We start from the raw sequence: 22,532 nt of genomic DNA on the forward strand, positions 1-22,532 counted from the left end.
TTAAACCCAGGCTGTTTTTCACAAAAGCAGAGATATTGAGAAAATTCAAATTTCCTGTGTGGTCTCATATGGAAAAAATAGGTTTTAGATTGTAGCATATCGAAAATTTACTTTCTTGCAAAGTGTTTATCATGTTGCACTCTGGTCTCACGCTCCTGCATCTTTTCAGTCCAGAAACTTTCCTTCCAATCACAACATTTCCCCATTGCGTCGCAGAAGAAGGCAAAAGGCTCTTGGTGCTGGGAGGTAAATGCCTGCTGCAGCCCCCAGCACTGGGTTGGAGGTTTGTTATCTTTGAGCCACAGAAGTCAGTGTTGATGTTTTCACTCTTGCTTCTGGGGTGAGCAATGCCACTGGGGCACAGGGGAGTCCTCTGCTGTGTGCAGCACATCAGGGACACAGATGTTTGTGTGTTAGGTGAGGGAACAGAGATGGGCATGTCACGTTTATCTTCTGGGAGAGGAAGCCAGAGGAGGCCCTTCCCTGTCTCAGGCTCTACGCTGGGTAGCTGAGATACCCACAATCTGGCACACACACTTCTGGCAGCGGTTGATCTTTGAGGAAAGCCCTGACCGTGGGGCTGGCTGTAGATGTGGGGCTGGCTGTAGATGTGGGGCTGGCTGTAGATGTGGGGCTGGCTGTAGATGTGGGGCTGAGGACAGCTTTGTGCTGCTGGGATGGGTGGGATGCTGGCCCGGCCATCCCAACCTGAGTGCGTGGCACCCCGTGGGCACGGTCCCAATGAATAATGGATGAGCCATAATGTGTGGGGTGCATTTGGAATGCGTCACAGCCAGGAAGATGGTTGTGCTCGGGAAAGTGGTGCAATGGATGCTCTGGCAAATGAGCACTGTGGGAGGAAATGCGGAGCTGTTTGCAATGTAAATGGATTTTTAATTCGGGTTTGCAGCCCCTCCCTGCACGCTGGTAAGTTTGGCTTTGAAGTGAAGCCCAAAGAGTTGTTATCGCTCAAAGGCAGAACAAACATTTTCCCATTATCGCTTCTGTCCTGTGCGTGGGGGAACCTGGCACTGGAGATACCTGCACTGTCTTTCTGGGACCTTGTCAGTTCTCTTAGGGGCCAGCATCAATTTTACTGGAGTGAACAGTTTCAATGTGTTTGTGTTGATGTTTCACGGGAGACAGAGATCTCTATTTCCTTTGCCCTCCCTGGGTTGCTGGAGCTCCCCCGCCAGCCGGCCTGAGCTTGGGCTGAGCTGCCCACCGCCTGCCTGCATCGAGGGGGAGGGAGCTGCCCCCAGCCCATCTCCAGCCCCTTGGCCCCTCAGCCCTTCTCCTGCTGCCCCTGTCTCCCCCAGACCACGTTGTCTGCACAGCACTGAGCTTTGTTCCCTGTGCTGACAGCATTCGGTGCTGGCTGTTGAGCGTTTTCTCTCTCAAATGGGGTGATGGTTAAGTGGTTTCCTCTTCCCTTCGAAATGAGTAAACTTCCAAACCACTAAGCTGGTGAGTATGGAATGACTCACCAATAGGATTAGCGGAGATCAAATACATTATGTCTGATTTACTTGGACCTGGATTTGTTGCAAGCCTGAGCATGCTGCTGCTGCTGCTGTGAACCTGCGCTGGGCTGCCTTGCGCGTGCTGCGAGTGAGCCCTGGGGTTGGCTGGTGAGGGGTTATTTCTCTGTTCCTTGCCCTTAAGTACCACAGAGTGATGGGAACGGGCCAAAACCACCACGCTGAGCATCCCTGTTCACGCTGTCATCTCTGACAGAGGATCAGCTCCTACCAAGAACTGAACAGCTTTTGTGCAGTGATCCTCTCCCGCTGGATCGCTTTTGGAAAGTGCAAGTCAGAAGTGAGCCCTGTTCCCAGGCCGTGTGGAGTTCTGCATTTAGTGGTCCCAAAGCATGCAACTGCCATGGCTCTCTGCCTCACCCCTGCGTGTTTCCTGCTGCAGGGCTGGGGCAGCTGTGTTTTGCTGGGTTGGGAGCTGCAGCATTACGCTCTCTCTGCTGCAATACCTTCTGAGAATGAACCCTAAAATCCCCCAGGCATTGCTGCAGACAGCTCTGACAGCCACTCCTGCTCATGCTGGATACATGCCTGTGTCTTCCCTGTTGCCAGGGCTTCTGCCCGCTCTCCTCCTGCAGAAATAGCAGCTGCACTGTGCTAATGCATCTGAAAATAGCCTGGAATGGAACAGACCGGGCCAACCGAACAGAACAGAAAAACTCATTGGATTTGCCACCTCAGCTGTGTCACTGAGCCCCTGTGGGTCCCGGGGTGCTGAGGGGCAACCTGTGTTCCATGGTGTGCTGCACCAGGAGCTGGAGGGTGCTCTGCTGTGCTCAGTCAGTCACGACTTTGGTGACAGAACAAGATAATTGAGCGTTAGCTCCTGGTGTGGGAAGGGCAGAGCAAGGTCCCTTGGAAGTGGTGGAGGTGGTGCTGGCCCTGAGGCGAACGCCTGGCTGGTTTTGTTCCCTGACCCCCCCTGCTTTGCGTGCCAGCACTTGGGCCTGTTCTTTCCCCTTCTCATTAAAATAAATAAGCAGCCACAGAGTTGGTTTTAGCGTGTAGCTCGGGGGCTGTTGTGTGGCTAAGGGCAGGGGTCAGGGGCACAGCACAGTCACACTGATGTGAGCGTTTCGGGGACAAAAGTGTTGAAATTCCTGATGCAGCAGAAGGTCCCCCTGTGAGCTGGTGCTTGGGGTGGTGGGACATGAAGTGCAGGGACACAGGGGCGTCGTGCTTGCTCAGGTGCCTTCCATGTCCATTACGTGGATGTGCTTTTAGCCCAAAGGCAGGTGAGCTGTCTGGGGTGCAGCGTCACGGAGTGCCTGTCATACTGTAAAACCACTGCAAATGTGTGTTGATTATTGGAGATGCCTTCTGCTCCTTTTTGGTCCTGGCTGGGACCTGCAGGGACTTCCCAGAGCGGTTAGGCTGGCATCAGCCGCACCGTGCTGGGGCTTGGCGAGGAAGAAGGTCGTCATCTTTCTTTCTCTGTTTTACACACGAACTTAATCTGTGTCTTGTTTTCTGACCTGCAGCTTATTTACGGTGTTCCCTTTCTCCCTGCAGGCCTGGCGTGATCACCATGCAGGCGCTTTCGGAGGAGGACCGAAGGCTTTGGATGGAGGCAATGGACGGCCGGGAGCCGGTGAGCAGAAACATTGGTGCAGAAGTATTGGAGGAGAGCATGGAGAGCTCTCTGTAGCCTGGGGCAGCTTGCTGGCCACAAAGCAGGCAGCCACACAGCGCCTGCCAGCCAGCACGGGAGCTGCATCGTGGGCAGAGCCCCTGCTGAGAGAATAGCTTAATCCTTTGGTTAAATATTTGAGGTAATACTGTATCTCCTGTGCTCCAATTGCTCGAAGGTGTGGTGGAAGGGAGGTGGGTAGGCTTGGCCAGCACAAACACGCTGCTGTGCTGTGCTGAAAGGAAAACACGGCAAAAAGAGCAGTAGAAAAAAGTACGCTGTAGATTTCTAGGGCTTTCCGAGTCCTGCAACTCGTCTGGCAACCGTTTCTGGGTCTTACAGAGAACTGCAGATCTTGTGTGAGTGGAGGAGTGGAGCCCATTCCCAGTACTCAGTGGTATTCTTCTCGATGCTGTGCTTTCTTCTGCTGTGCCAAAGCTGCACAAGCTGCCTTACTGCTGGGAGGGAATATGAATTTTTTTTATTCTGAACACATATGCAGACTTTAGTGCTGAGTTTTCTGAGCTTTGCCCTGCTCTGACTGGGCTGCTGCGGATGAGTGCTGCATGGGCTCTGTGTGTCGGTGGGATGGAGTGGTCCCATCCAGCAGTGGCAGTGCCACCATTGTGGAGGAGCCCACGGGTGCCAGGTGCAGCACAGTGTGGGCCTCTGCCTTGGCATTATTGGGAGCACGCAGGATGTGAAAATGAACTTTGCAGGCAGCTGGAGCCACGGCAGGACCATCCGCGTGTGTTTGTGGAGTAAATGTCTGCTACTGGGCTGGAGCTGGCATCTGGCAGCCAGAGTTGGATCCAGTGGGGATCAGGGTGGCCTGGTCCAGCACAGACCTGTGGCCTCAGGCTGGTGCTGGTTTGAGCAGAGCCCTCCCCCTGCAATGCGCAGAAAGGTCCTTGTTTGTCAGAAAGCATTCTTTAAGCCACGTGGATACGCACGGGGCTGAGCGGTGAGCGCTGGAAGGCACGTGCTGGGTGTAGTCGAGCAGCTTGCTATTGAAAGACCTGCAGTGATTCATACACCTGGATGGCTGTGTGTGTCTGAGGCGCTGTGCTGTATCTCAGATGAAGCATTTCATTCAGGATTTCAGCTGGGATTCAGCCTGGAATCAGGGATTCACTTGGCAATTCAGGTGTGATGGGACTTTGGGAGATTTCTGGTCCAGCCTTCTGCTCCAAGCAGGTTATTGAAGCCAGGCGAGGAGGCAGACTTACTGCCCTATTGGGCATCAGCTCTGCTGCTTGGCCACCCTCAGTAGGAGAGTTTCTCCTATACCCATTCTGAGCATCTCCAGTTCCAGCATGCACCTCTTGTCTGCCATCCTGCCATGCTCAGCTCTGAGCCTGGCACTGCCTTGTGATGCCTTGTTGGTCTGAGGGTTGCTCCCAGGTCCCCGTGATGCTGAACAAGCCCCTCTCCGAGCCAAGTGAAGCCCACTTCCTAACAGGGCATGTGCTGTGCTGTGTAGCTTGGACCTACCACTGGTGGTGATCATACCTTTCTGCCACTCCCTTGAGTCACGTTATGCTTCTGGGATAGAAATGCACATTTACACCCGCAAACACACCATTTCCAAGAAGAGGAATTGTGAGAGATGCAAGCACAGAGGGCAGAAAAGAGACTGAGTATGCTTTGCCTGCTCAGGACATCCCCTGCTGTCTTTTTCTATCATCAGCCCTGCTTGGCCTGCTCCTTTGGCTCTTGAGCTGAGAGGCTCTGTCCTGGGGCAGCTGTGGTTGGAGGGTCCTCCTGTGTGAGGTTCACCAACCTCGCCAGCTCCAGCATGCAGGCTGTCTTGTTCCTTCTGAAATGAACTTCTGTCTTGGGCTGTGTGACACCCAGATGCAGGATAATATTTTCTGTTTCTTTGCTAATGAAAAGTGTTCTTGCTCATGATTTGAATCAAGGCTTGCTCTCCTTCAGCCACCTCCTTCCCCCTGCCTCACCTCCAGTGAGATGTAGGTGATGGGACATGAAACCCAGGCACCTGCAACTGCAGCTGCAGGAATGCAATCATCCAGTTGCATTTTTGACTTGCTGATGTTATCAGGATTTGGCGCAATAGTCAGCTGGTGTTGTAGGATAGGGTTGCAGAGGTATAGCCAAAGATTTTGAGTGTTTGTGAAGCCCTACACATGTGAAAGGTTCTGTGAAGTAACAGATGCAGGACTGCCTGGATTAGCCTGTTCCAGGGTCTGATCACATTAAGTCATTCAAAAAACCCACAGGTCTTCATGCTGCCGCCTGTGGATTTCTGTTCTCCCCTGTCGTGCCCATCAGCTTTGGGTAGCTGGCTCATCCAGCACGTCAAGGATTGTTGCTACTCATTGATGCAATACCTGCTGGCACTGAAGTGCTATGGGTGCTCAAACCTGGCCTTCCAGGTGCGCTGTGGGAGCCATGGGAATGGAGCCTGGGTGGCAGTGGGTCCAAGAAGCATTTTTCTGTGTGTGCTGACAGACAGGGTAGCTCCTTGTCCTCGGTTATCCTCCTCGATCTGTCAAGTGGATTTCTGGTCTGTTTTGTTTCAATTCTGAATTCTTGCCTTGCAGTGTAAGGGTGTGGGGTGTTACCTGCACTGCAGAGATTTCCTTGAGGGAGAGACAAGGATTTGATGTTTGGAATCTTAGAAGCATCCATTCTCTGCTTTGACTGCAATTTTATAACCAAAAAAAAACCCTTGTGGAAAGAATGTCTCATTTCCCTTTGGTTTGAATATTGAGTGTGGGAAAGATGGACGTGGTGGGGATGGTAATTCCGTGTGCAAATTCAGGCTAAGGAGAGATTAAAGTGCAGCGGAGTTTGTTTCTTAGTTATAATTAAAAAACTAAAACCAAATGTTGGATTGCATCGTAGGAATATCTAAACATAGAATGTGGGCTACATTAGCTAAGACGTTTGTCGCAACTTGAAAAGATTTATTGTATCTCTCACAGTCAAAGCCGTCTCCAGATAGCAATCATCAGTCTGTTAACTCTTACCACTTGCTATTAATTTGGGCAAAACCCCTGTGCTGATTTTGGGTTTTCTTCTGTGTTGCGGAGGCTGGAAGTAGGGCAAAATGCTAACTGTGTTACAGAGCAATTGCATTCGTCTTTGTTAAGATACTCAGGGTGAGTTTCCTGTGGTTTTTTCCCTCTGGTGATGCAGTTTGTAGTGAGTATGGCGGAGGCTGGAGCGATTCTGAAAGCCGACTGGGGGCTGAGTCAGAAATAAAGCTGTGCTGGCTCATAGTGGTGGCTGTGGTAGGCTGTAGGATTAAGAGAGACGCAAATTAGGCTGTTTGCTTTCTGTCAAAGAACTGAACAAGATAAGCATTTTAGTAAGGTTATGGCTTCGCTTGCCAAGTGCAGCAGGCGTGCCAGCCAAAAGAGATGACGATGTCAGCGGTTCCTGCTGTTACCTTGCAAGCAGGTCGGTAATCTTAGAAATCATTCTCACGTCAGTGCTGATGGAATTGGGATAGTGGGTTTGGAAGCTTTTGGGTCGCAAAAACATTTCTTCGGGCAAACAAACTTAGCAGAAGATCAAGGGTATAAAGCGTGTTGAATGGTGTCCCAACCAAGCTGTGCTAATACATTGTCTGTAGCCTTAATTTGTGATGGAGAAGTTAGTGTTAAATGGCAAATGCAACGTCCCGTGATCCTGTCAGAAGGAATAAGAGCTGAGCGGCGCTGTTCTGGCACTTGCATCGTGCTGCCCTTTGCTCGATTTGTTTTGTTTTGCTTTTCTTTTTTGTTCTTTGAGGCAGTGCAAGTCTATAAAAATACAGCAGGCATTTCGTATAGGAGTTGGCTTTGTTTGCACTGTAAAGCTGAGGGCATCACTGGGGACAGACAGTCGGTTCCCACTTGGGCCTGCTGCTGTCATGAGGAGGTGAGGAGTGCAATGGAGGCACACCAGCACTTTTTCCTTTTCTTCTCTGTTCCCTTTTCCTTCTCTTTGGTTCTTTGTAGGTTTACAAAGATGGGAACAAAGGACAAATCCCTGGCGGGCTTTGGTAGGCTGAAAGCTGGTTGCTGAGGTTGGTGGGTTTTGTTCCGGGTGACCCAGCAGTTGGATCCATTGCCCTGGAAGGGCCCTGCTCCTCTTGGCCCCGCTCCATCCCCCAGAAATAAATACGGTTTCTCCCATTCTGGAATGCTATTGCAGAGCATCACCTCTGTGAGGACCTGAAACCTCCTCTTGGCTCCCCACATACCCAGGTTCAGCAGCATCTGCAGCTCCGTGTGAGGACACTGGGCTGCAGGGCCATCAAGCTGTGTGAAGCTTGTCAGGTTTTGGGGGACAGTCAGGTGACAGCTGCGGCGTTGAGTTTTCTGCCTGCTGCTGGGACACCACACTCATGTTCCCAACCAGGAGCTGCGCCTGGCTGGAGCTGCAGCGCTGTTTGTCAGCACTGGGAACCTGTGATGTTCAGAAGTGGTTACTTCTGGGTTAATGAAAGACTAGGTGGCAGAAGCCACAAAATGCTCTTAATAGAGACACTTGAAGCCTCTCAGGCCTTCCCTGGGTAATGAAGGTCATTGCTGTAGGTCATCACTTGGAGTTTGTGCCATGCCAGCAGCTTATTAGCCCCATGAAATAAGATGCTTGTGAAGCCTGCATGTCTGAGCTGAGTGTCCACACAAGCACATGGAGCCTCGTCTCCTGGCGCCGGACGCTGCTAGGCATCGCAGGGTGCTGCGGGCTCGTGCTTTGTGCAGGGCAAGCAGACACGGCTGTGGTCACGAAGAACCCATTTCCCTTCCTGCAGCAGCCTACAGGCGCTCCACCTCCTGGTGGCGACGCTGGCGGCTGGCAGCTGTGCACCTCGCCCCGCGCTCGGGCTCAGGCTCACCAGGCTCTCCCCACTCCTTGTGTCCCTCAGGGCTGTGGTTGTGGGGACTGCACAAAATGGAGCAGGGTGGCTGTTGGGACGCCGTGCGGCTGCGCTCCACTAGATGGCAAGCTGAGACCAGCCCGCTCGTTGCACTTGTGCCCTGGCGCTCCGAGGGCGGTGCTGCCCTGCGCCTGCTGCCCTGGCCTTACAGCAGGGCACTGCGGGCTGGGGGCAGTGATCACTTCCTAGTTTTTCCTCCAATGCTTGGTGCAAGCTAAAGCTAAAACCGCTTCCTTCCTGTGTTGTCCTTCCTCTGTTGCTGTCCCTGAAACAAGCAGTAATTTTGGGAGCAGGCAGTGTTTAAGTGCAGTAAGCCAAGTGTGGGTGGGTGAAGACCTCCAGAGGCTGCAGAACCTCTCGTTGCTTGCTCCCCAGGCAATGGGGTCCTTCCCCTCTGGCCCTACATGGCCCTACTGAGCCCTCCAGCACCTGCAGGCCTGGCGTTGCCACGGTGACCATGGCCACCATCTCAGTCTGTAGGGATGTGGTCCTGTGCTGTCTGCAGGCTGAGGCCATGCTGGGACCCTGCTCAGGTCGGCCCGGGGCAGTGTTTGGTTTGGTTGAGTGGAAGCAACTGCAGTGAAGTGACCGGTACTGGGTAGTGAGGCAGCTGCGTTCCACCCTGCTGGGGTTGTCCATGGCTCGTGCTGTCTGCAGAGGCTGAAGGAGGTAGGCTGTGGGCTCCAGAAGCTCCTACCCCATTGCAGCCCCTTGGCCGTGCTCCCCACCTTGCAGCAGCTCAGTGCACAGGGGCTCATTTGCCAGTGCTGCTCTGGAGACATAATCTAGTGTTTTCATAGCAAAACCCAGCGCCCAGCCTCGTGTTCCTGCCCAGCACACAGCACCTCTCCTCCTGCCTCCACCTCACGTATTGCTTCTGGAAATTCTTTCTGGAATTGTTTTTCATTTTCTTTGTCTAATTATACGAAATGGTAAGAGATTAATTTCCCAGTGGAAATGATGTCTTTTGAACTCGATCCAGCGCTTTCAGTCTTGGCATTCCTGTCGTTTTGGTTCATTCCAAAAATAAATTAACTTGAAGGACTTCTGTTGCAGCCTGGGGGACGGTGTGGTGGGGAGGGCACGGATTGCCACCTCCCTCGTGTTCCATTATAACCAACCGGAAGCTGCAAATCTGCTTTATCCCTTTAATTCATTTCGTCTCCAGCCCCTCGGAGGTCGCTTGCCTCTTCTGTATTGGTTTTTGTGCTGGGCTCATTAGCTCTGTGTCTGAGCGTTTCCACAAAGCTTGTAAAACCTCCTGCTCCCTGCGCCGAGGATGCGGTGTTTGCAGCAGCTGCAGCTGGCGGGCAGGGCTTGGGCTGATAAACATCAGCAGTGCTTTCATCCGAGTGCGATGGCCTTAAGTTGCCCCAAACAGTCACTGAGGGAAGTGCATTTTTGGAGGTGGTACGAAAATCTTCACCCTGAGCATCTCTGAGTGCAGGGGGTGGTCCTGAGCTGTTGGCTGCCTGCACGCGGGCCAGGCGTCGGGAGCCATCACTGCGTGTGCCCTCCGGTGCTCCCAAGCATTTGCTCTGTGTTGGTCTGTTCGGCTTTTTCTGTGCCACTCTGACACAAATGTGTGACTGTGGGCCTTCCAGAGAAATACTGTGTATGTTTTATCATGAGGTTTTTCATGGCCTTCATCCTGTCTGGGTTTGTTTGCTTATGGCAAACTCTTTCTTTCTGTTCCACTTTCCATGACCTGGTTCGTTGCAGTCGCTCCATCTCTCCGTTCTGCGCTGAACAGAACATCCTTCCCCTCTCTGCCCCCTCTCCATCTCTAAGTTTCTATTGTTTGCTTTTTCTCTTTGCCTCTAATCAGCTCCTGACCCAGACAACCTAGTGAACTTTCCCTGAACCAAGGCTGCTGTCTCACCCATGTGCTCTCCCTGCCTGGAAGCTCCCGCAGTGCCTCTGACAGCAGCAGCTCAGCTGGGTGAGGTGGGCAGAGCCTGGCCCAGCACAGCATCTGCCTGGTTTCTCTGCCTCCCACCATTTGAGATTTTTGGCAAGAAAACTTGCTTGTTTTTCATCCTTTGTCCTTTTTGGGGACACGATGGTAGAAGAGAATCAGCCTGAACTTTCAAGCTCAGTGATTATGTCAGGTTCCACGTTAGTTTTTGTATCACTTGTGCTTTTATCACAGCCCCCTTGTCTTCCCTTTTCTTTTTTGTAACTGTTTTAAACCTATGAGTGATAACTTTACACTGGGATTATAAGCTTTTGTTTTGTCTCTAAAGCATTTGAGCCAGTGAGGTTGTAAGGCTTGACTTCCTGCTTTTAGGTACAGCTCCAGCCAGTGCTGCTTTGCTGTTTGATATCTTACTGAATCAGGATCACTGCAGCCTTGAGATGTCACGATTCTGTCCCTTCTTTAAAAAGCTGATTGGATCATAAATAGAGAAGAAAAAAAAATCCTGAGAAAAACATTCTAGATCATCTTGAAAAGAGATAAGAGCCCTCAGGACTGCTTTGTAAACCAAAAGCACTATTCCACCCATCCACGTTTGGAAAGTTTGTGACTTCTTCCTGCACTGCTGCTGGGAAATCCAGGAGCTCTGCAGTGGCTTCGGTTTCTGTTTTTCATGTCCTGTGGGTGAATGGCTCATTGTTTCTTTAACGCATTCTTTGTGGTAGCCAGCTTTGGCATGACAGTTTTCTCTGTGGTCTGTGCTGCGCTCCGTTGGCCACAAACGTTGGATTTTGCTCAGAGTGGCAGAGCTGTCCTGACACGAGTGGGTTCCAGCGCCCCTCAGGAGCTGGGAAAGATGCTGGCTGTGCCAGGGGAGCGTTGGCCACTGCTGCTGTGCCGCTGCCTTGTCTTGCTGCTGACAGCAGTGAGGGCTGGGATCAGAGCATCGCCTGGCTGCAGGGCGCCGTGCAGCATCCACCTCTTGTGTTGCACCCACAGACTGCTGCAGCACTGCGCCGTTTTCTTTCATTTTGATTCAGGCCAGGAGGTGAGCGTGGTGCTGAGAGGTGCTTGGACTTTGCTGAGTCCCTGGGGAAGGAGGGCTGATGGAACCTGGACTGCTGCTTGCTGGCGACACGTGCAGCGTGTGTGTGAGCAGCACAGATCCACGGACCTGCAGTGACTTGTTCTGAGTCTGCGTCGGGCGGGGGAAGCAGCTGAAGAAATGGTTGCAGGGTGGCTGCATTGAGTGATTTTGTTCCTGCTTTGATTTGAACCCAGCTGCCCACCCTTAGGCTGTGTCTGTCTGCTTGCTGGCAGCCTCTGCGGAGAGGCACGAAGCGCCATGAATGGAACAGCAAAGAGCGCGAGCTGCTTGTCTTTCTCTCTTGTGTCACCTCTGTTGTGGAATATTTGAGCAGAAGGTTCAGGAGGCATCTGGAAAGTGAGGGAGTAACTTCATATCAGTAGAGTATCAGTAGAATTCTCTGCTGGTTTTAATGGTCGTTAAGAGTATTTTTGCTAGTCTAAATGAAAAACTAAAGTAGTCGGTTTGTTGTGCAATCAGTTGTAAAACTTACCACTTTCTTTACTGCCTGTCTTTATTGGTCCTTGCACTTTTTAATAGCGATCTACTGTCACGCCACAGTCCCACCACAGTCTCTGATCTAGGCTTCCTCCTACTCCTGTTTGCTGTCTCAAAGCCTGCCCTTCAAAACTTGAACAGTTTGATGATCCTATTTCTGCTTTGCTGGCCTCTGTCCCGTGCTGCCTTGGGTTTGCTGTCCTGGGCAGGCCTGCAGGGAAGGCAGCAGCTGTATGGGACGCAGGGTGCAGAGCCTGTTGGCTGCCATGTGCTGCAGGTGCAGCTTGTGAATGCTGTGTGTGAGTGAGTTTCTTACAGAGCTTATCTGTGGAATTTCAGGTCAAAACCAGAAAGGCCTAAACGTCGTGCTGCACTTTTGGAGAGGGGCATTCAGGCAATGTGAAATCTCCATCGGGCTGCCTGCCAGTGCCAGGGGCACGGTGAGCCCAGTGCTGCACACCAGGACCGCGGTGCAATGCCACTGCACTGCCAGCTCCCTCCGTCTGCTCCCATTCCTGCTGGCTTTCTGCAGAGCAGGGGTGCAGTCAGTGCACACCTGGCCTGACAGGCAGCCTGCAGCACGAGCAGCTGTGCAACCTGGGGCTACAAGTGCTCACCACAAAGATGTTGCAGCCTTGGCACCAACCCACCCAGCATTGTTTGGAACAACTGGGCAGTGAAGAACCTCTTTTCACCCAGCAGGAATGCAAGGCATGGCTGTGTTACAGTTATTTTAAAAGCAAAGGTGATACTGTTATTTAAAGGCAGGTTGGTTTTGTGTTCACGCTCCTTGCTGGTGGTGGATGTTGGGTGGAGGAAGGGTGTGTGTGAGATAGGCAGCTACGAGGCTGGCTGGGCTCCAGCAGGGCTGCTGGAGGTGTGCGTACTGTTGCTCAAGGATCCTAGAAAAGTTATGGGCAGCTGTTTAACTGGGAGAAGTTTTCACTTTTAGTCAGACTCCTGAGCGGCCCGAATATATCTGCTCCACTGCACTCACTTAGAAATGCTGCTCTGTGAGCCTATAAGCGCCTCAGTTATTCCAAAAATGTATTTTTCTAAACCAGTTGACCTTTAGTTACATTGTTCTGGAGACTGCTGTGTATCTAACATGTTTTGTGCCCCGTTGCTTCCACCTACCCTCTTTCTGTTTGTTAATTTCCATGCTGTCTGCAGCTCGGTTTCCATTTACCATTTAGATGGGGTGAGCTGACAGTGTGACCCCAGGAGGTTCTTCCTATGGCTGCCCAGGTGATTTTTTTCCTTAGGTGACAAAGGCAGTGGTTATATAAGTGAGCTGAGCTAAGCAGTGCAGCTGGCTGGCGGGCAGCCCACCCCGCTTCAGCCTCGGAGGCTCTTGGGAATGCCTGCACTTGCAATAAAACGTGGGCTTGTTTTTAATTAGAACCATCATTTAGTTCAGCATGGAGACACAGAAGAGCAGGACCCATTTAGAGGATTCAGACCCTGAGATGCCTCTCTTTAATAAACCTTTTCTTGCTTTTAATCAAACACAGGCGTCCGTGCGAGTTCTGAGCTGAAATCGGTGCTGGAAGAAGGGAGATGGAGCGAGGCGGGGCAGTAGCTGTGCCTGCAGCACGTCAGTGCAGTGCTGAACAGTGGGTTGGGAGGGAAGGAAGGAAGGAAGGAGCTGCCAGGGACCCTGGGCCACCCTCTTCCAAGCGAACAGCCCTCATCTGAATGACATAAAGCAGCACTTCACAGCAGGTTTCTGCTGCCCTGCCAAGTCTTTCGCTTTGGAGGCAAGGCTTTTTCCTCCCTTCCCCCTGCAGGGAGGCCTGCACTGATGTGGGCTGGGAGAGATCTTACTCCTATCTGTGCTGTTCTGGCTCACAGAGCAAGGAAGGTTATTTCTAGCCACAACACAGTGTAGTCTAGCTCTGAAAATCCTGCTTGTAGTACGAAAACCTGGCTCTCGGACAAAAATAGAACAGGGTTGATAAGGCAGAGCCAGAAACAAGGGCTGATTTCATCAAGGTTGCCAGGTGTCCTGCTTTTAACAAGGAAATATGCTGCTTTGTACATGAGCCTTCTTGCTCTGTGCTTTGCTGGCATCCTCCTGCTGGGCTGTGTCCCAACCGAGCAGCTCCTCTGCAGCAGTGCCAAGGCTGCTCGGGCGTCAGGTGCTGAGGATCCTGCCTGGCATGGCACAGCATGTGCTGATCCTTCTTTTTTCCTCTGTTTTCCTCCCACTTCCCCCCTTCCCTGCAGCAGTAGAGCTGCAGCTCTACTGTAGAGGTCATGGTAGCAGTAGAGGTCATGGTTACAAGGTGCCTTCCCCTCCCCAGGCATGTCCAAACTGTCTCACGAGGGAGCCCAGGTGCCCGGACCCAGCTCTGGGCAGTGCTGTGCTCTCTGAAGGGGACGCAGCGATGGCGCTGGGCAGCAGGGGGCTGACGTGGTGCTGCACCTGATGACCTTCAGCCCTGTCTTTTGGGATGACAGCGGGGCTCAGAGCTGCGCTCTCTGAGCCCAGGGGCTGCAGCTGGTGCTGGGGGGTCCCAGGTTGGCAGCTGGGGGAGGCAGGGCCCTGTGCACCTCTGCCTGTTCAGCCTGTTCTTCTGGTGCAGGACCAGCCATTTGTCTGGCCCTACTGCGAACCTGGTGGCTGCATCACTGGGTGATGATACCACTGCTAGCTGGCTTGATACGTTAATTTTCAGCTGTATCAGTCTCCCTGTGCAACTGCACAGAAGACAAAACAGAAACACGATAGTTGCCATGTGTAAATAAGTCAGCATTGGCATGCCTTGCCAGAACAGGTGGATAACTCACAGATCTGTCTTGCTCAGAAGTCCATGGAAGTGCTTTCATCCAACAGCAGTTTGGAGGATGTGAGTTGCTAACTCCTGCTGTTTGCAATCAGGAAAAATGTTCCATCCAATTATACTAAAATTATGCTTGAAGATACAATTTTATCACTTTCTTTTTCTCTTGAGTTGCTGTGAAATAATGGAGTATTTGGCAATAAAAACAGCAAAAACAAAGTAATGCCTTCGACACTGAATATGTGCTAAATAATTCACGGAGGCTTTACTCTCTTGAAATCATTCTGAGTTACCCAACATCTTGAAAACCTGTTTGTCATTTACAGTGTGTTTGCTGTGGTTCATCAGTGGGCTTTTCTGCGTGCTGCTGCAGCTGTGAGGGAATGCAGGAGTTTGCCTTCTCTGGTCTTCTCCCGAGCAGCGTTGTTCTGGGGCCCGTTTTTGTCCAGGGATTTTCATAAGCCTTTTCCACTATGGTCAGTGCTGCTCAGGCTTTTTACACTTTGTGGGGATTGGGAAGAAGTGTCTGTGGTTGATCCTGATGCATTTCAATTTCTGTTGTGCTCTGAAGAGGTTGAGAATGTTGGGATCAGGACTGTGGTAAAACGATTGGGGCTTTGTTGGAGTTCAAGTGAAGACAGTAAGGGAGAAGGCTCTTCCAGGCAGTTCTGTACCCTCTGTCTCCTGCAGGACCATGGGGCAGGTGGACGAAGGGCTGGGCAGGAGTCCCAGCACGCAGTCCTTGCAGTGCCACACAGTGCCTGGCCTTGGCCCAGGTCTTTAAATGAACCTGAGGGGTGGGCTCTGGCTGGTATGCTGTTTATGACCCTACTTTCCCCTTTAATTTATTAAGAAGTTCCAAAAATGTGTGTGTTTTGCCTTTCTGTATCTTCACAACCTGCCCTTAGGTGGCTGGCAAGCCAGTTGGACAACCAATGTGGGAATGTGATGATTTCTATTTATAAAGTTTTGGCTTCTTCGTCTTCTGAGCTGAAAGTTGAAAAACTCGTTCGTGGCTGTTTTGAGCATTTCTGACTATGAATCACAAGGAAATTGCATAATGCTGCAGCGCTTCCTTCTATTGCTCCTGGCTTTACAAGCACCGCTCCTCCGGGGAGGCTGGGGAAGTACCTGCTAGTCTGAATGCGCTGGAGGAGCAGGTCCAGCACGAGGACTGCGTGGATCCTGCCATCGTTCCGACCACCTTCCTGCCAGGTGGTTGGAGTGGTGGGATCGTGCTTCCCTGGAGATGGATGTCCCTCCATCTGTGGGGGCAGAGCAGGGCTGCTGGCGTTGCTGTGAGTGGAGGCTTTCTGTCAACCGCTGCTGCCTCCGCCTCAGAGGGGCAGGCGGTTTGTTGCTCTGGTTTTTGGCCATCTGGGCAAAATCTGGTACTGATACTCAAAGCTGGCAGATGTCAGGAGCTGTGCAGAGCGTTGTGCAGCCTGCAAGGGTTAAGGCTTTGTTTGGGCCGTTTTGATTTTTAAGTAAAAACCTTTTCTGTTTATGGAATGCAGTTGTTTTCTGCAAGGCTGTGTGCAAACATGCTATTGCCATGTGAGAGCACAGTTAATTTATGGTGGAGCTTGGTGGACTTCGTAGCCAAACCAGTGTGAAACCTGAAATGAGGAAATAAACATAAAATTACTCAACACCTCCTTTTCTTAGTTCCCCTTCCAAACCCCAACTTGCTTCTTTTTTCCTTTTCTTTACCCACAATCCAGCTTCACCCCAAGCAGCCCACAGGCAGGCAGTTGAGCGAGCACAGAGCCAACAGCTCACATGTGTGCCATTTACATAGGAGCAGGTTGTAAAAACTGGTGAACTCGATTCTTGTTGATCTCCTTGTGTGCAAGCAGAGGCTGGTATCAGGCTGCACATGGTGACTGCAGGAGAATTTTAGGGTATGAATGGTGGATCTTAGAGGATTTTTGATAAAGAATATCTACAATTTAGCCTTTTTTTTTTTTTATTAGCTACAGCTGCAAGGTAGGTGGGGTGTGGTGGAATTGTAGGGGATGGTGCAGGTGGAACATGCACAGCTTGTAACTTGGTTTGTGCCAGCAATCAATGCGGACTTGGGCATGGTGAATAGCAAGAACCTCTTTAGAATTCGGCACCATTTCGCTGGGAAGCTGAGATGTGTGAGGCAGGATCTTAGAATCTTGTGCTGTAGGCCCTGTGTATTACCAAGGCTGTTCTGGAAGCGTGGAGTGTTGATGCCTATGGAATCAACTGGGGCTGAATGAACTTTGCTGTGCCAAGGCCCTGAGCTGGTACCTGCTGGCCACCCCTTGGAAACTCTTGTCCCAAAAATCTCTTTCTTCAGAAGGCTTTTGGTGGTACAGCAAAAGGGTTTCTTTTACAAAGTAGTGTTTGTTTTGGAAAAGGGGAGGGTATTGCAGAATCGGGGCTTAGTTAAAACCTTGATGTTGTAGAATGGTGTTAATGCATTACCACTGACGTGGATAAAAGGTTTGTCCTGAGCAAGATAGGTGTAGGAGGACAGCATCTCCTTGTTTTATGGTTGCGTGGTTGACTCTGGATGAAATTTCCCTTATAGCATGTGCATGCTTTGCAATTAATGGCACAAGTGTGTTGTGTTTCCTTGTCTGTCCTTTTCCTTTTTGTAAAGAACAGTCTGATGATTAATAACCTCTTTGTGGTTTTGCTTAACCAAACTGGAAGAACAAATATGCAGGCAGACACATTTCCCCCTGGAGCTGTGGTGCTGTGTGCCATCACTTGGAGCTGCAGGAGCAGCCCCAGAGAGCTGGGCAGTGCAGGCAGAGCGCGGGACAGCAGGCACTGAAGCTGGTGGGATCCCAAGGACAGGAGCTGGCGTTCACTGTGCAGGAGGTGGCTGGGCTTGGACCACAGCCCTGGGCACAGCAGGGTGCTGGTGTCCAGCTTGTCTGGGATGGATATGGCAACCTGCTGATGGAGCATAACGCCTGACTTGCCCTTCTGTTCTATGCAGTGCTCAGCTGTAAGCCTGGGCTCCTGTGGGTGAGCTGCAGCAGGGGGCTTGTAGTGTGAGTGCTGACCTGAGGAGGGGTCTCACGCCCTGCAAACCCCCGCTGGGTGGGACTGCTCCCAGCCCGTGTCTGTGCTCCCTTCAGCAAGTCTCCAGTGGTGAGACTGAGGCTGGAGAGGAATGCATCTTACTGGAGAGCTGCCCTCGTGGCCACGGCTACAAGGCGGCCCCACGGGTGGAAAGCCTGCTGTGTGCTTCCTTCCCTCTTTTCACTTATTTTATTTTCTTGATACAAGTGCTGTTCCTGGAGGAAAACTCGCTTGCTGACTCTGGCTGTTTTTGCTGCTGAATCATCCCCCAGCTTCCAGATGTGGGATGATGGCCTTTCTTCTGCAAACAAAAACCCCACTTCTCCTTGTACTGCACAGACCCATCCCCTGGGGGGCAGCTGGGGAAGGTGCTCCTTGGGAATGCTGCAGGAATGTTGCAGGTTTTGGAGCCTGGGAAACACCTGGGCTGCAGCACCCAGGAGCTGCTTGTGGATCTCTGCGTCCTTGGGGTTAATGTCACTAATTGGGAGCCCTGGCTGGGGCATGTCGTGAGCTGCATGATGGTGGCTCAGGGCCTCACTGCCACCCTGCTCTCCCGGATGCTCTGCTCATTGCTGTGCTGTGCGTTGCTATCAACAGTGCTGTTGGAAACTTTCCTTCCCCACCTGCTATTTCTGGATGCAGCATGTGGTTAAATCAGAGCACCAGGCCCTTGGAAGAGGGCTCCCAGCTTTGTTCCCTGCGAGAGGAAGGGTGTGCACGCCGATGGCTTTGTTTAGCAGCCTACACAGGCATTTCTTCCTGTTACAGTGGATGCTGCCACGCTCAGCTCCACCTTGTGATGCTGATGGAGTGCTGTGTGTGTGTTTTAGTTTGGGCTCTGGGTTGGTGAAGGACTTTTGTTGTTTTTTTTCTTTAACCGTCTTCATCTGTTGAGGTTGAGAAGCACAACCTGTTTGAAGGCTGACCTCCTCAGCCACGGTTTTCATTATGCTGGGCTTTTAAACCATGCTTAAACTGTGATTAACGCCCTCCGTTGACATTTTCCCCTGTTTGCTTCTGTCCAGTAAAGCACTGCTTTTATCTGAAGTAGCCTGGCTGTAATGTGCTCAGGACAGGTGGATGAGGGGCAGCTTTCACACATAGGGTGCCATCACAGTGCTGGCTGAGGGCGGCTCGTCCTGCTGCAGTTCAGCTGCTCTGTGAATTCATGATGTTTCCTTTCTCTTTGCCTGACTCATCTACTCACTTGTAGGTACACGTGAGTGGGGACGGCTCCCAGATTCTGTGATTCTGATTCCCTGCTCCTTGCCCAGCATGCACCCCCCAGGTGCTACTGCAGTGCCCATAAGATATAAGGGGAATCATTGGCTTTACTCTAAGGTTATGTCCTTTATAACAGAAGACTTCAGAAGAGCAGAATGCCCACCTCTGTTGTGTTTCAAAGCCCATGAAGTTTCCATTCCCACCCAGCCGGTGCCATTCGTCCACAGTTCTTTTTGGAAAGCGTTCTGGTTGTTGGTACAGCTCTGGCTGCTGCAGTGTGCTGTCCTGAGGGGTACAGCTCTGTGCTGGCCTGGGGGTCTGGCTGGGGGGGCGCTGAGGCCAGGCTGCTTCCCAGCTGCAGCCAGCATCTTCATGAGACTTTCTTCTTGTGTTTTCCAGGTCTACAACTCGAACAAGGACAATCAAAGCGAAGGCAGTAAGTATATATATATATGTATGCATGTATTTCTTTAAGCAAACCCTTGAGAAATGGACGGGCTCCTCCATCTGCTGCAGCAGGGGTGCTGGTGGCATCCTGCAGTCAGTAGCAGCTTGCTTGGCAGAACCAGAGCCTGGAGGATGAGCTTGCTTTTTCCAAGGGGAAAGTGGAACACAAATGTAAAGACTGTGGAGTTCTTACCTGATTGAAATTGTCAACAGCACCCCTTCAAAAACAAACAAAAAAATTCAACAAAAAACTAGGCTATTTTTAACTGTGCTTCATGCAATCAAAGACCTGAGTCAAGACAGCACTTGTTTCTCCTCCTAGACAAGTAGTTGTACCTGGTCCTGGCTCTCAGGTCCTTTGTTTCAAAGCTCTTCATTGAGCCACTTCCCAGTAGGTCTGAATTGCCATAATTGCAACATTCAGAACTGATCCCTTCTCTCCTTCCCCCAAAGTCATTGGTCGTGCAAGAGCCTGACCCACACCGGTAGTAAATTGTTTGCTTTTGTGCTGCCTCAGTCAGGGCATTTTTCTCACCATAATAGGTATAATTTGCAATTAATTTTCCTCACGCCTGTTTTCAGCCCTTGCATGGAACAGTTGCTTCCTCACTTCTGCTCTCTGTTATGTGGCTTCTCCCGTCCGTGTTGGTCTTCCATGTTGTCGTTTTGGTTTTGTGCAGCCCAGGTGATGCTCGGGGGGTTGATCACTGGGCTTCACACCCATGGGCACAGAGTGCCCTCACTGAATGTGGAGTCTGTGTAGCGCACTTCAATGTGTTCTGTTTTACAGAGGATCAAAATATGGTTCCTAGGGACAGAGAACAGGACTTGCTCAATTCTGTCCTAATCTGGCCATTAATTGTCACTGCTCTGTTCCCTACACACAACCCCTGGCTGTGCCAGGACACTATGTGCCGATTTGGCTCAAGGAGCTGTGTTAAAAAACCATTTTCTGAACTTTATGGAGGGGTGATGCAAAAGCAGGGAAACATTTGGGATGGGGGCGGGGAGGGAGGAGGAGCAGTGAAGCAATCCCTGCTTCTGAAAGAAGTGCTTGTCAGGCTGTGGCCTTCCCATCTTACGTGCTGTCAGCCGGCAGTCCTTGTGGGGCTGGTAGTTGCGCTGCAGTCATCCTGCAGAGCAGTGCTTTTGGCGTTGGTAAGAGCACGAGTCAGATGTGTTCATGGCTTTCCCAAGGTCATTCGTGTTGTCTAATCCAGGATTGCAGCTGCCAGGCTTGCGGCAGGCGCCATGTAGAGGCTCCTGAATGCTCACCTAGGGTTTCTTTGGGAAAGGGCTGCCTGAGGTTGTCCTGCCCAGGGTGGGACCTGGGGTATGCTGGGGGCTTTGAGCATTTCACCGGCTCATCTGGCTGCAGGCGGCCTCCCTGGGCCAGCTCCCAGCCCCCAGCAGCTCTGGGAAGTTGTGTGTACGGCTCTGGTGGTCATGCAGCCCACGCTGCTGTCGTGCTGTGCTCTGAGGCTGTTCAGCATTTGGCAAAGGCTTGGGAGGCTCAGACAAAGACCGAATGCCAAGTTTCTCCCTGCTCGCCTTCACCAAACAAATACTGGGGTTTAATCAGCCCAGGGGGCTGTGGCAAAGCTGCTCATCTTTCAGTATCTTGTCCGTGGTGATTGTCCATCTGAAAAATGAGAACATCTCCGTGTCTCTGCTCTGCAGACCCAACCACAGTGCAGCTTTGTGGTGAGTTGGGACCCCAGGGTTAGGGCTGCTCCTGCACAGCCTGGTGGCAATAATTTCACACGTGCCTATGACCAAACTGCTGCTTGCTGTGCTCCGACACCTGGCTGTGCTTTAGCACATTAGAACCATGTCTGCAGCAAGCTGCTGGCCTCACCAGCCCCACTTCAAATTGATTTGGAGGCTGGCTGTGTGCCACGGAGCCCTTGTTACAGGAACTTCCTATAAGGACTTGAAATGACTGTAATGATTGAATGGAGTCCGGATGCAGTGCCTGACCCTGAAAACCTATATAACTCTGCTTCCTGCCTTACTTATGCTGGTCTGAAAGAGAATGAGACTGGGAGTTCTATAGTGAGGTCTGCTTTTTGGTCACTATCTAATTTTACAGAGCTTTTGGATTTTACATCCTGCTGTGTGGCCAGATGGCCATCAGCCTGCGGGGTGATTTATCTTAATCTTCTTTGGGAGCTGGGAGGAAGCAATGCAGAGTGCTGGGGGCTGAGTGGGTATCAGTGCACTGCTAGAGCTGGGTGAATTGAGATGTGCTGCTTCTCAAATGAAGGGGACTTGCTCTGCTCTGTGGAAATAATCATAGAATCTTTTGAGTTGGAAGGGACCTTTAAAGGTCATCTAGTCCAACTCCCCTGCAATGAACAGAGACATTATAGCTCAGTCAGGTGCTCAGAGCCTGGCCCATCCTGGCTTTGTATGCCTCCAAGGGACATCCACCATCTCTCTGGAACAACCTGTGCCAGTGCATCACTGCCCTTATTGTAAAAAATATTTTCCTTATGTCCAATCTCAGTCTCTCCTCTTTTGGTTTGAAATAATTTCCCTTTCTCCTATCCCAGCAGACCCTGCTGAAGAGTCTGTCCTCTTCCTCTCCTCACTGCTTTCACCTCCTTTTTTCACATCCACTTGATTCTCCACCTGTTCAGGATGGAAGCACGGCCCTTCCTGGTGGTCCTTGTTCCTCACAGCTTGGCATCTCTGGTGCTTTGAGACAGCTAAGACTGAAAACTCATTTCTCTCTGGTCTCCGCTTGGTTTCTTTCTCCCTTGTGGCTTTTAAAGCCACAGTGATGTTTGAAAAAAGTTCATAATGATCATCATCGTGATGGCACTGTGTTACACGACACAGAATTGCGTAGTGAGGAATGCAGGGGAGCTGGCTTTGGCCTTGCATTGCCTTGGCTGATGCGTACACGTCTGGAGCCAGCAGGGTTACATGTGGCTCAGCAGGGCCGGCTGTGCCTTCGTGCCCCTTCACTGATGCTCTGAGATACCATATCAGCATAAAGTAGAAGAATTAGTGGATTAAATAGAAATAATCTGGTAGGCAAAAATAGGACAGGATGAGACCGGCTCAGTAGCGCTGGGAATACGATGTTACACGAAGGTCAGATAAATATTTGTGTGTGCAACATTGGTAGTACAAATGATATGCATCACCTTTGTATCTCAGCAGTGCTTTGAAATGTTGCTCTGGAACGAAGAGCCTGTGATGTGTATCTTGGGCTGGAGGCTGTGTTTTACGTCTGTCCCCTGGGGAGCCTCCATGGACAGGGAATAACGGGAGGAAGGGTGTAGCTTTGCTTTGTGGGCAGAGTACAGCACTACCCTGCTAATAGAAGGCTGCGGGTCTGCTCCCAGTTGTGATGGAGAGGCAGTTTTAAATAGATAGGATGGGGATTAGGGATGCCTGTTGTGAGGAGTGCAGATAGGCTGTGCTTTT

General features: G+C 51.3%; 1 protein-coding gene across 3 annotated transcripts in view; it reads left to right on the forward strand.

The window, feature by feature from the left end:
• ARHGAP26 (Rho GTPase activating protein 26) overlaps positions 1 to 22,532 on the forward strand; it is a 107,981-nt gene that overhangs the window by 27,884 nt on the left and 57,565 nt on the right. For all 3 annotated transcript variants that reach the window (XM_048960905.1, XM_048960906.1, XM_048960907.1), the window contains exons 11-12: positions 3,051 to 3,129; positions 19,047 to 19,083. In XM_048960905.1, the coding sequence (XP_048816862.1) occupies positions 3,051 to 3,129; positions 19,047 to 19,083 (116 nt within the window). The remainder of the gene's footprint in view (positions 1 to 3,050; positions 3,130 to 19,046; positions 19,084 to 22,532) is intronic.

The sequence above is a fragment of the Lagopus muta genome, chromosome 14 (assembly GCF_023343835.1).
Source record: "Lagopus muta isolate bLagMut1 chromosome 14, bLagMut1 primary, whole genome shotgun sequence".
NCBI classification, from domain to species: domain Eukaryota; kingdom Metazoa; phylum Chordata; class Aves; order Galliformes; family Phasianidae; genus Lagopus; species Lagopus muta.